Raw genomic sequence first — 12,694 nt, 5'->3', positions numbered from 1 at the left:
CATCCAGTATTTTTCTTTTTCTTTCTGGCTTATTTCGCTGAGCATGATCCCTTCCAGCTTCATCAAAAATACATGGCCATTTTTAAGGCACAAAGTGCCAACATAGTAAGATGGACCTTGCCTTTGATATAGTTAATATCTGGGAGGTAATTTTAAAAAAGGAGTAAAAAGAGATATTACCCTAGTAATTTGAGCAGAGCAGAGGAGCAAACTTTTTATTTTTCCAAATAGGATCAGGAAAAACTTCACAAAGAAAGTAATTGGGCCTTAAAGAACAAATAGAATTTTTGCCCTCTGAGTCAGAGGGTTGAGGTGTGTGAATCTTTGGTAGGGGGCATTAGCAGAGGCATGGGATTCGAAACTCCAAAGGATATTTGGGCTATACCTGGCAGTTCAGTTTGGCAGAAATGTAGAGTGTGGGAGCGAAGAGTACCTGAACCGCAAATGACCCAGAGGCAGATGAAGCCAGAGGTGAGCAATCCTTAATGTCCATGAGTGCCTTGCTAAGGAATTTGCGTTTACCTGTGGGCAGAGGTAAGCCCTCCCAGTTTTAAACAGTGAAGTTACAAGATCAGATATTTAATCTCGGGAGCTAATATGTAGGTAGCTACACTGGTGGAATCTACAGACAAGACTTACGGTTGCAGGTTGACAGCTGAGAATGCCCATATGAGAAATAGCACTGCAGTTCCCTTGTCTGGCATATCACGGGTACTCAGTGGGTGTTTAAATTTTCTTAAGGGCCTCCCTGGTGGCGCAGCGGTTGAGCGCTGGGTTGCGAAGCTGCCCACGGCCTCTGCAGCGCCGGTTCGATCCCCGGCTGCTCCGGCCACCAGAGGAGGGTCCCACATGGCGCGCAGACCTCTCCTGCCGCCTGCTGCTCCCCTCAGCAGTGTACTTTGGTCCTTCTGCCTGCTCTGCTCCCCGCTCTGGCTCTGGTGAATTCTGTCACCCTCCCGCGCTTCTGACTGTACCCAGTGCTTGTGTAAATAAATAAAGATAAATCTTTAAAAAAATAAATAAATAAATTTTCTTAAGATTTTAAGAAATGTTAATGAAACCCAAGTTTTCAAATATATAATTACAAAAGGCACTGAGAAATGGTGACAAATCCCCCATGGTCACACTCTCACTATTATAACTATTGTTATACTGGAGTCAGGTCCACTGCTGCCCAATTAGGTCAAGAAACATGGAAAGAGTGAGAAAGTGAACATGGATGAGTGGGGAGTAAAAGGAAGGAGAATTAAAATTTGTATGATAAAATGGAGAAATAGTAACCTTGGGGAAATTGTAATATCTTCTCTTGATGTCTTTAAGAATAAGCTGAAGGCCCCTGTTGGAAGTATTTCACTTTGGTTCTGCCTGAAACATCTTCCATAATTACTCCCAGGCCAAATTTCTCAGTTCCATAATTCTGAAGTCTTTTAAAGAAAGTTAATGTTTTACCTCAGTTCTTTTCACTGATGTTCTACACACAGGTACATATTTGCTCTCTCTGTTGATTGATCATATTCCTATCATTGCCTATTCCCTTAAGAGGAGAATATCAGACAGCTAACATTATTGTCTCTTCACAATTCAATAGTCAGGTTTGCTGCCCTTGTCAACAGAGAGGACCACAACACACAGGTGATTGGGAATTATATCTCAGCGGTCAAATGCCTTACTTATTTCATTTACTTCTTTATTTGATCCTTAAAATACCACATTTCATTAAATTTGTTTCAGTGAAAAAAATTTAGCTTCTAAATTTGTTAACAAATTAGCTGTTAGCTTCTAAATTATATAACATTTTAGAATTCAATCTTAGAGTCTGAGTAAACCCATTGGCACTTTCTGTTTTAATCTAAGAAGATTTCTCTGTGGTCATCTATTGATCTTATCATTTTTCAACTATTCAAGTTAATGTATCTGTAAATATCTCATGTTCAGTTAGTCTGCTGAGGTAAGGCTGATAGAATTGTCAGCCTCGGAGAATAAATAACATCATTGAATGCCTGTAGATGTCCTCGGGACTCAAGTGTAGAGCTTTATGTGGTCTCTATAGTTAGGTGCCTTAAGAAACTATTCAAATTGCTCTATGATTGTTCAGAACAGTATATATAGCAAACACACAGCAGGTAAGATTGTCTCCCTCTCTGGAGCTTGTCAAGTGAAGTAGTTCTCATTGTTTTTATTTTTCTTTCTTAACTTCTGATAAGCATATTTTGCGATTCTTTTTTGCAGCTTCTCTTCCAGATACCTTAATCATTTACTGTTCTCCAAAGCAGTGTTCCTCACCTGGGTTCCCTGAAATCCCCAGAGGCACATTCTTCTCAAGGAAGTTTTTGACTCAAAACAGGTCAAAAACCACTATTCTAAGGACCATTCTTTCTCATCATAATACAAATTCTTTAAAGACCCACATGAGATGATAAACAGAATTGAAAAGCAGCTGCCTGCAAGTTACCTTGCAGTCTCTGATGTTCTGTAATCTCTGCCCACGGCATTGCTTATCAGTCCCTCACCCCACTGATAGAAATAAATTAAGACTGATGTTTCCTGAGTCTGTATTTAATGGACAACAGTTTCCATTATTCAGGACCCATACAATAGAATGCATATATTGTAATATTCTGCCTCAGTATTTCTGATTGTTAATTTATTTTCATAGTGCAGTTTCATAAGTGAAAAACCTTTCTGTAATGAAAGGAAAGTCTGAATGAACCCTAACATTCTGCAGTAAATTCTAATTTTATTTGCACAATTTCAGAGTACTTAAATCTATTTTATATCTGTGTGTTTGGTGCTGTAATGTGATTGTTTGTTTGTTTGATTTTTCTATTATATATTTATTTCAAGCAGTAAATCCCAGGATCAGCAATCTTACTACTGCAGCTGCTGAGACCTATGCCAATATCAGTTGGGAATATGAGGGACCAGAGCTTGTGAACTTTTATATTGAATATGGTGTAGCTGGCAGTAAGAAACAATTTCATTACCTGGTTTTTAATTTGGGGGATACATTTTAAGAGCTTAAGAACATTTTGAAAGATTTAGTTTGGATCATCTTGAAAAAAACAAAAAACTTGATCCAATTAAATGAATCAGATTTATCCAAAAACTGTAAGTGAATAGTCAGCCTTTCTATTTTACATATAAATAGAAATTTCTATTTTTATGTTGCTAATAACAGAAGACATTAGAGATTCCATGGCATATGTTATTTTCATATCATGGACTTAAAACTGTTCTGTACCCACCTATGTAAGCAAGAGTAATAATGAATGATTGTATTTGTTAGTATAAGTGGAAAGAAGAAAAGTTTCTTCAAATTGGACTTTGAAATAGCAGAAATCAAATTGACTTGAAAATACTCATTTTGCCTGTACTAGACAACAGAATTTTATCAGAAGTTGTGGAAAATTAACACTTAGAGGGGACATCCATTGTGTTTCCATGTTTAATGTATTCCCAAATCAGATGTTCTGTTTACGTCGTAGCTGATGTTACTGGGAGATGAAGCAACTTTAATTATCAGTAGTTTGTGAAGACTGCTCACTCCCTCCTCAGCGCAGTGTGCCCTGCACGGATTAAACTGGGTGGCCAGTAAATGTTTGTAAGAAAATGTTGGACATAGACTAGCTTCCTGTTAAGGCCTTTATCATGCAAACAAATATTTTTTAGAAATAACTATTTCTTTAGGGAAACCAGTGCTCTATAACTTGAATAAATTTGAATCTGTAGGAAATAGGGAAAGGTTGAATCTGTAATTTGGATAAATTTGAAGACATTTAAGTTTACCAAAAGATTCTGATTGTGACTCTCATGGAATATTTCACTTAAGCTATTTAATGTGTAGCAGTTCTTTTTATAAACATCATCAGAGAAACTCAATAGTTTCACAAGCAAGGAACAGATAAGAAGCTTCTTTTATTGAGAAAATGTACACCTGAAGTCTACACAGTGTTCTTAATGTTACCTAAAAAAAAGAAACAAATATTTAATACAATGGGAATATAAATATGCAATCTGGATATCACTCAATTTTTCTTTGAGTACATTGTCATGTAGTTCTTTTAACTGATTTATTTGACATGGCTTGACTTACGATAATCTGAAGTGATAAACCCTGTGAATCCTAGATTTTGTCTTTAGCTTATTAACTTATAAATAATTTTCCTTTCTTAAAGCATTGAGTGATTTCTGGCCCCATGAAATATTTAAATGTGTTGTTTTTACAAAATTTCCATAGGCAAAGAAGAATGGAGGAAAGAAATTGTAAATGGTTCTCGGAGCTTCTTTGGGTTAAAGGGTCTAATGCCAGGAACAGCATACAAAGTTCGAGTTGGTGCTGAGGGGGACTCTGGTTTTGTGAGTTCAGAGGATGTGTTTGAGACAGGCCCAGGTGAGGCACACACCACACCAGTTCTGACTCACCCCAGAGGTGAAGCCACCGTGTGCTCCAGTCGAGACCGGGGCTGGTGGAGCTGTGTGATGGGTAGGGCCCTCGATTCTTTCTGTGGGAACCAGTGGGCATGGAGTTTGAATTTTTTATTGTTCTTGACTTTATATCAAATGAAGTACAGAATTGAGTAAATCGTCTAACTGGGGCTACTGCCCATGGCCATTACAAAAACTGATGAAAATTATTCCCAACCTACGTAAATGATGTAATTTAATTTTTCACATCATTTACATTTATGAAATCTCCTTCAGAGTTAGAATGGAGCTTTTGAAATGTTTTTGAAGCTGCAATAACCTACTTTTTATAAGTAAGGTCTGAAACTTTTTATATCCAAATGTCTGCACCCAGTAGAACCCTGCAGTTTGGTTAGACAACTGTTGTAAATATTATTAAACTCCTATAGAACAACACGTTGTTATCACACCAAATTTGACTGCTAGCATATGTTTTCGTTATTTTAACATCAGAATATACAATAAAAATTAATGTTTCTAAAACAAAGAAAAATGTTCATATAAAATGCATTCATATTCGTTTAAACTGGAGAAATGAAAAACAACCCCTTGCTTAAATTTAAAGAAGGGTTTTGTGGTATGTGTTCATGTTGTGAGTCATACATCCATGTCATGTTCAGTCACTTCATGGATTTTTGAGGAAATCTTGCATTTCCTGTAAGCAAAGTATCTTTTGTGTCTTGTACACAAACATTATGATTTTTAGTCATTTCTTATTATTTAGAAAAACATATTCATGATTTTTAAAAAATATATACCAAAGGTAATATTCAATAACTTACTTAATTGTATTTTTAAGCATCCATGTGCTGAAATCATAATGTTTAAAGAAGCAAATTTTTTTCTGTTATTCTGTTTGTTGTATTTCCATAGTCATTTATGTAGAATTTTAGGAAAATGCTGTATTAATATCTAATATCTAGAGATAGAATGCTAATAATAGTAACAACACTGGTATTTAATCTTCCTTATACTGGGAGAATAGCTTTCCTGGCTTTTCTCATTCAGCCCTCACAACAATCCTGTGAAGTAGGCACTGTTATTACCCACTTACACATCATGTCGATACTCTGAGAGGGGGATCGCCTACCCAAATTACCCAGCCAGAATGTTGTAGAGCTGTAGTGAGAGGCTCAGCTTCCCAACACTGGAAGAGAGGCTCTCCTTATACCCACCGTAGAGCCACTGGGGCCCATACTTGGAAGGGGAACAGGATGTCCCAGAAATGACCACTTTATTTAGAATTTGCTATGTCTTTCCAGATATTCTGGACTCCTCAGTGCTCCTTATAGTCCCAGGTCTAGGTAGAATTAGGTTCCATGCACAGAAATTGAGTTACGGCATTTTTTTTACTCCTTTTATGGGACAAAAGGCAAACCCTTTAGGAAAAAATTATTTTTCTTCAGTTTTGATATACCTGCAACTGGTAGGTAATTCCAGGTGAGCTATGGTTATGGGTCAGCCATTTTTGTGTGCCACGGATAGATAATGATGATGAAGATGATAGGTAGGTAGGTAGGTAGACAAATACATTAATCATGGCAATGACCAGTTTTTGCCACCTCTTACATGTAAATATAACTATTACAAAGAATAAATATTGAGTCAACTGTGATGCCTTTAGTTAGCATATTACCTCTAGGAGCAAATGCTGATCAATCCAGCTCTCTTGTTCTCCCAGTTTACAGAATTGTCCTTTGGGGTACCAGATTGACTCCAGTTTGGAAGCATTTTTTTTTGCTTCTGCTTCCTGTTGCTAGGCTTTGAGATGTGACTGTCAGTAATAGACATGGAAACATACCATTCCGGCTAATGTTTTAAATTCTCTGTGTTAAGGAGTTGCTTTTCTCTGAGTACTTCTCATTTTAGGAACCTAGACTAACTTTCATCTCTTTGTTTCATAAACTTCTTAACTTCACACAATGTCTGTTTTTTATAGTCAGGATTCTTAAGGTATATTTCTTAGTTTTTTGTCCTATGGCATAAACTGAAAATCAAGTAAGACTATAGATGGTATCCCAATGGTGAGCTTCTCATCAACACTTTTGTTGGTACCTCACATTAAGACCATCCACCTCCTTCTCTTCCTTTCTCGGCTCTTACCCTCAATTACCAAGTTTCTTCTCTCATTTTGCGAAAGATAAAAAGCAGATTTGCTTTACTGAATCCAACACTTTTTTCATCAGCTCTCTCCAAACTTTGCACAAGGTAATTTTTTCCCCTCTCTTTAAATGTTTTAAATTCTCTTTATTGAACAGGACATTTTGATACATAATGGATAATACTAGTACACAACAAATAGCCATTTATCTCACCCTGTCTCTTCTACATTTAATCTATCATCCTAAGTACTGAAGATCATTTTCCTCCAAGACCAACTACCACAGAGCACACATTACCTATGACCAAACAAGCAATGTGATATAGAGGACTGTTGCTAAAACTAACTTCCAGGAAACAAAGTAAATTTTATCACTCTGGCTTATTTTGTTTTTCCATATTCTTTGTATTAGTTTGATTGATTATTGCTTTCGGTATTACTCAAGTACTACATGACTATAATTTTACTGTAAACATTTCCGATAAGGTGAAAATTCTTTTTCACTTTCCTGCCCAATCCTGCTAACACCCATCCACTGAAACGTGGATTCAGGAAGCCCACAGGGTGACATGAAGCATGAGGGTGGCTCTGACTTGGGTTTATATGCTATAGTTAGAATGATATTAGAGGGTCCTGAAAGACTTGAAACCCCTCATAGTTATTCAGGCCTTTAAGCCCTTATTATAAGGACAGAAAGTCAACATACATTATTTTCACTTACAAAATTTTTGTTTTGTAAAACTTCTGATGCACTTGTGTGTGTGTTTGTGTATGTGTATGTGTGAGAGAACATGCCCACACATGCACCTGTTCGCATATTGTGTTGCCTAATCTTAATGGATGTGAAATATCTGCTACTTTTTCTTTATTTATATATATAGGCAACAAATTCAAAGTAAACTTGGATATTTGTTTATCATATGTCAAAAAAAAGGTCCACTTTTTGCATAATTGCACAGTTGCAAGCTGCCAGCTTATGGCTCAGTCATGGCACTTACCATCGTTGTAAGACATCTGTGCTAGGACTTGCATAACTTATTGCATTTTTCTTTTATGTGTTTAACTAGATGAACTATAAATGGAGATACTAATTATGACAAGGCTATGAATCATTAAGCAATCTAAAAATGATGAAGACTCATTACTTTCAATCAAATGTTCCAAGGACCATTTAGTTTCTGGTTTTGAAGAAAAAGCCCATAAAGACCACATATAAATTGATAGAAATATATTGCCAGAGTATGAACTTTTTACCTGTCTCAGAGTGGAAATTCCCCCATAACATTTTATTCTTTGTAAAAACCTCTGTGGATTTAATACTGTCTGGACATATTTTCAAGAATGCATTATAACAGCAGAGCATAACAATAGCAGATCTTTGGAATCAGACAGCAGTGAGTCAAATTCCAACTCTTGGGCAAGATCTTTACCCTCTCTGGTCTACCCTCCTGGTGTCTACTTCAAAGGATTGTTTTGAAAATAAAATGAGATTTTGCCCTCAGCACAGTAAAGGTTTGAACAATGGTTATAGGGGTTAGTCTCAATATCCTTGTCTTCATCTTCATCATTTTCACGGTGACTGTGGTACATGTTTGGAAGGGGACACTACCTGTTCTCATGTGTCAGTTGTGTCTAGGTACCATGTCAGTCAAAACCCCTATAACCAGTGAGGCACAAAGTGCTGTTGGGAAAAGACTACTGGCACTTGATTTATATTCCAGATAGTGCATTTCCACTTCTTGCTTTATTTCCTAAACACACAGCCACATAATTTTCATATTCTTCTTCATGTTTAGTTTTAAACATTTCATTTTTATCCCTAGAGTTCATGTGGAGAAAAAAAGCCAATGAGGTTCTATTTTTGCAACATTTAACAGAACCTGGCCTATGTGTAGTCATGCTTATTTCTGCATCCTGAGATCACATACACCTAACCCAGTCATGTTAAATATACTCAGAAGAAATTTTAAAAAATTAAAAGCGTGATAGAGGTATGCTCATAAAGTCAAAAGAAGAAAACCTTGTTTTTGGACAAAAGTGAAAAAAATTAAGGTCTTTTAAAAAAGGATTCATACCAATTTATTTAAATAAATCCTCATGGGCGTGTCTGAATAGCCGTTAATGCTGCACTTTGTCCCATTTGACTGACACTTTGAGTAATACCAGAAATGCTAATTATTCTGTGATTTTTCTTAGGAGATTTGCATACTGTGACTATTTGGATTGAGGCCTTCACATTTATTTAATGAAACAGATTAAAACGAAAAGAATACGTATACATGTGAATGAGTATTTTCTCTTTAAAATGGCCAGTTATTTCAGTAATGATTCCACTGTTCAAGAAGTATTTCAAAGTCTTTTGAATAGATCTGAAATAGTATTGAATATTATATTGAATTTTTTGGAAATTTTTAAAAATCATTCAGAACAAACGCTTCCAAATGAGATGAATAACAAATCTAAGTGTATTTAGGGGGCAAATTGAGGTGTTATACAAAATAATAAAATTGGTTATCTTACGTGGAAGGTTTCTTATGTGGGAAGTTTTCTTTCTTGGCAGAGATATAAAAAAAATTTTAATGGCAGCATTATTTCAATTTTCCATTTTAGTCTCCAAAAATGGTTTATTTGAAGGAAAAATACTCCATTAGATGTATACATTCTGTTCTATTTAAAATTCAGTCTTATATTTGTATCATTGGACTTGATATACAACTTATAAATAGTAATTATTTTTCTAATTGGTTTGGGACTATGTTTATTTTGGGAATATGCAGTTAAAATAATTTTGAATATAATGTTCAACAGGTTTTGTTAGCAATAATGGTATTAGCTCTCAGACTTCTCTAGTTAAATTTTTTTAGTTAAGATTTTTCAAAGTTAACGCCTGATTGATAATCATCAGATTACAATTTGGGGGTCATGTGTAAAATATACAAAAGCCCATAACTGTGGAAAATGTTTAATGTAAGAGACTGCAACAGTGCTCCTCTCTCCTTAACCCACCCCACCGACACCGCTGATTTGTCTTCCAGCAATGGCAAGTCGGCAGGTGGATATCGCCACTCAGGGCTGGTTCATTGGGCTGATGTGTGCTGTTGCTCTCCTTATCTTGATTTTACTGATCGTTTGCTTCATCAGAAGGAACAAGGGTGGTAAATACCCAGGTAAGAAAGAAAAATTAAAATTGCTTTGTGACTCTGCATAATTATTCATTAAACTAACAAGAATTCAGGAGGATGATCATGTAGAATGCAGTAAAGATATCTTCCCAGAGCCATAAATTTGGATTTCCTGATCAAACAATTTTTGATCCCTTTTTATATAATGGCAAACTAACTGCTGTCAAGGATCAGAAGGCATTTGGGGAAATAAATCAGTTCTCTGAAGACAGTAGTGACTTTTCCTTTAGGCTACAAATAAATCATGGTTGCAGAAATAGCATCTGAAGCCAACGAGCAGAGGGAAGGATCTGTGGGGTTTCCGAAGCAAGTAAGGCCATGAAACATTGTTTTCTCTGTATAGTTAATGTTTTGTTCAATTTAGTGGGCCCAGTGGCATGGGGTTGGGTGGGAAATATGTATGTCTGTGAGCCTGGAAGTTTACTCTTCAGTGACAAGTAAAAAATCTGCAGAAGAATAGATTTACAAAAACAGCTTGTAGGTATGAATATAGTTAATAAACAGATTGGTAAATTAAGGAAGACCATTCAGAAGCTTAAAACTTATTCTATCAAGTGAGTAAGACACTTGTTACACAAAATGCTTCCATGAAGTCAACTTAATGTGTTAATATGTTCATTCCATAAGGTTATTAGGTTGTCTCAAAGTCACTAAAACTTCAGAATATATATACATGACCACATCATGCATCTATGTGGTTGTATCACACCACAATGTGTAGAATTATTTTCTACTGTTACGTATCTGAAAGGTTGCTCTTTTACAAGCTTTGAATAAAGAAACATAGGATCAATAGATAATAATGTCATTTTGTAATTTGTAGTTAAAGAAAAGGAAGATGCTCATGCTGACCCTGAGATCCAGCCCATGAAGGAGGACGATGGCACTTTTGGAGAATACAGGTGAGCCTCTGCTCCTCATGAGCCCCTTGCCTTCCTGCCCTGCACACACACTGAGCTCTGTCTCCTGAGAATAAGAGTCTGCCTGGTATTTCATGTTTCCCTCAAATATTAGTTTAGAAGCACTTTTTTTGTCTAAATGTTCATACATCCCTCACTATGAAATAATTTCATTTTCATCAAAAAATAAATTTCCATTTTAGTCATAGGTTTGTCTTGCACTCTATCATATTTTCCAAAAGACTTCGCTATATTGATCAACTTAGCAAAGCTGGTGTTTTACAAAAAGAGTTAAAACAACATTAAAGACCTGAACTTTCTCAGTCTTGCTTTTGTAAAGCCAGTGTTACTCTTCTTAATCTTGGATTTGAAGCTAGTTTTTCTAAACAAATATCTATACCCTTTCTCATTAATCATGATGTTGTTTTAGCAGCTATTAATTATTAAGGGTTATCACATAACTTTGATAATATATTCTTGGCATGGCTCCATTATTAAGGACAAATTTTAACATAATCTGTATGCTAAATACTAAAGTTTTAATATATGTAAATAGTTATTCCAGCCTAGGTTTAGTAGGTCTTTCTAAAGGAGAGAAAGGATTATTTCAGATATGTTTAAAAAACAAAAAAAAATATTCATCTAAAAGATTTGATTTTGGTGTTCTGTTTATAAAATGCTTTTATCTTGGTATTTTTCTGCAAGTCTCTTGATTATATAAAAAATAATCTTTTAAATATGCACTGAACCCATTTTATGATTTTTTTTTTTTGCCAGAAGAACAGACTATTAGGTGAAGTGAAATATTTCACAATTGTGATTATCAGATAATTTTTGTAGATATTTGTATCATTTTTGGTATTTCCATGTTAGTATCATAAGGAGAAAATTAATTTGAATTACTAAGAAATCTAGAACTAACTGATAAAAGCCATATGTTTTTGACAAAATTGGTTTCATACTACTTTCCATGCAGACACAAGTACCTCCCTTCCCAGCATCTAAGCTGTCATATTCTGATCTCTTCAACAGAGATAACAGTAGTTTCTAAAACTTGCCAGAAATTATGTATCTTATGATACAGAAAAATGCCTAGTGAGGGTTGTGTTTGATGTTAAAAGTTGACTCTGGACTGAAAGTATGAAAACCTCATTCAGCATCCACACCCAATCTACCCAAGAGGTTTTCCCAACACCTTAGAACAGCCTGCAAACCACCCCAGCCCAGGGCAGCCAAGTCATACCTGCATCAGTCGAAATCTTTAACTCACTTTCAACACATTTATTCAGTAAAGCAGGTGAGCTGATCATTACTACATAACTTATTTTTAGAGTTCTTATCTCTGGAATTCTACACAGGATATGCATACCACTCCTTATTTTTTGTGATGAAGCTAAATCTTCAATATAGCCTGAAAAAAAATTATGTATTTGCATGAGTTGAAAATAAACTGTCGCACTTCATACATTCTTCACATGGTGATGGATTCCTGTTCTACATTATCACACTTAAATGAATCTATCGATGTACTGTTCACCTTGTGGGTCTTCAATGTCAACTTGCTATTACAGTGATGTGAAACCATGATCTGATGTAATGTGACTTTTGTAATAACTATGCTGATTACTTTATTATAACATGATTGAAATTGAAGTTGAATGTGAACTAACTTGGAATCAAGAGACTGTTAGTTTTGGGGTCAATTCAACCATTACCCTTGATTCCTGTAGATATGTCACTTAATTTGTCTATATTTCCATTTTTTTCCACTTATAATATGATACAGTTGTTCAGGTAGTAGATGATCTCCATAAGTTTCTAGTTCTATGGTTTCTCAGTTCACATATGAGCTATCTACTAACAACTTGTTAAATATGATTTTGGGTTCCAGAGCAGTATATAGCAAGTATATATTAGCCTCATTGTCACAGTATTTACATTTATTTGATCATATTTCTTTGTCTTGGTGTTATTATATGTGATATGTTTGTGAAACGTTTTCAAATGACTGTCTTTAGTTTATTTCTTGAGTTTCTTAGAGGAGAAAG

The 12,694-nt window shown here is 35.3% G+C and overlaps 1 protein-coding gene across 32 annotated transcripts in view; it reads left to right on the top strand.

Annotated features, from left to right (window-relative positions):
* Positions 1-12,694, top strand: part of NRCAM (neuronal cell adhesion molecule) — a gene marked incomplete at both ends in the record, with an annotated part of 71,908 nt that overhangs the window by 51,947 nt on the left and 7,267 nt on the right. For 20 of the 32 annotated variants that reach the window (XM_084229944.1, XM_084229937.1, XM_084229949.1 and 17 more), the window contains 2 exons: positions 9,601-9,732; positions 10,571-10,649. In XM_084229944.1, the coding sequence (XP_084086070.1) occupies positions 9,601-9,732; positions 10,571-10,649 (211 nt within the window). Of the gene's footprint in view, positions 1-2,847; positions 2,965-4,237; positions 4,391-9,600; positions 9,733-10,570; positions 10,650-12,694 lie in introns of all 32 variants that reach the window. The other 12 variants (XM_084229951.1, XM_084229952.1, XM_084229950.1 and 9 more) reach the window with 3 other exon arrangements.

Source organism: Talpa europaea (assembly GCF_964194135.1).
Source record: "Talpa europaea genome assembly, chromosome: 3".
Taxonomy (NCBI): domain Eukaryota; kingdom Metazoa; phylum Chordata; class Mammalia; order Eulipotyphla; family Talpidae; genus Talpa; species Talpa europaea.
The sequence above is the reverse complement of the archived record's forward strand: the minus strand, read 5'-3'. Positions and strand labels throughout refer to the sequence as shown.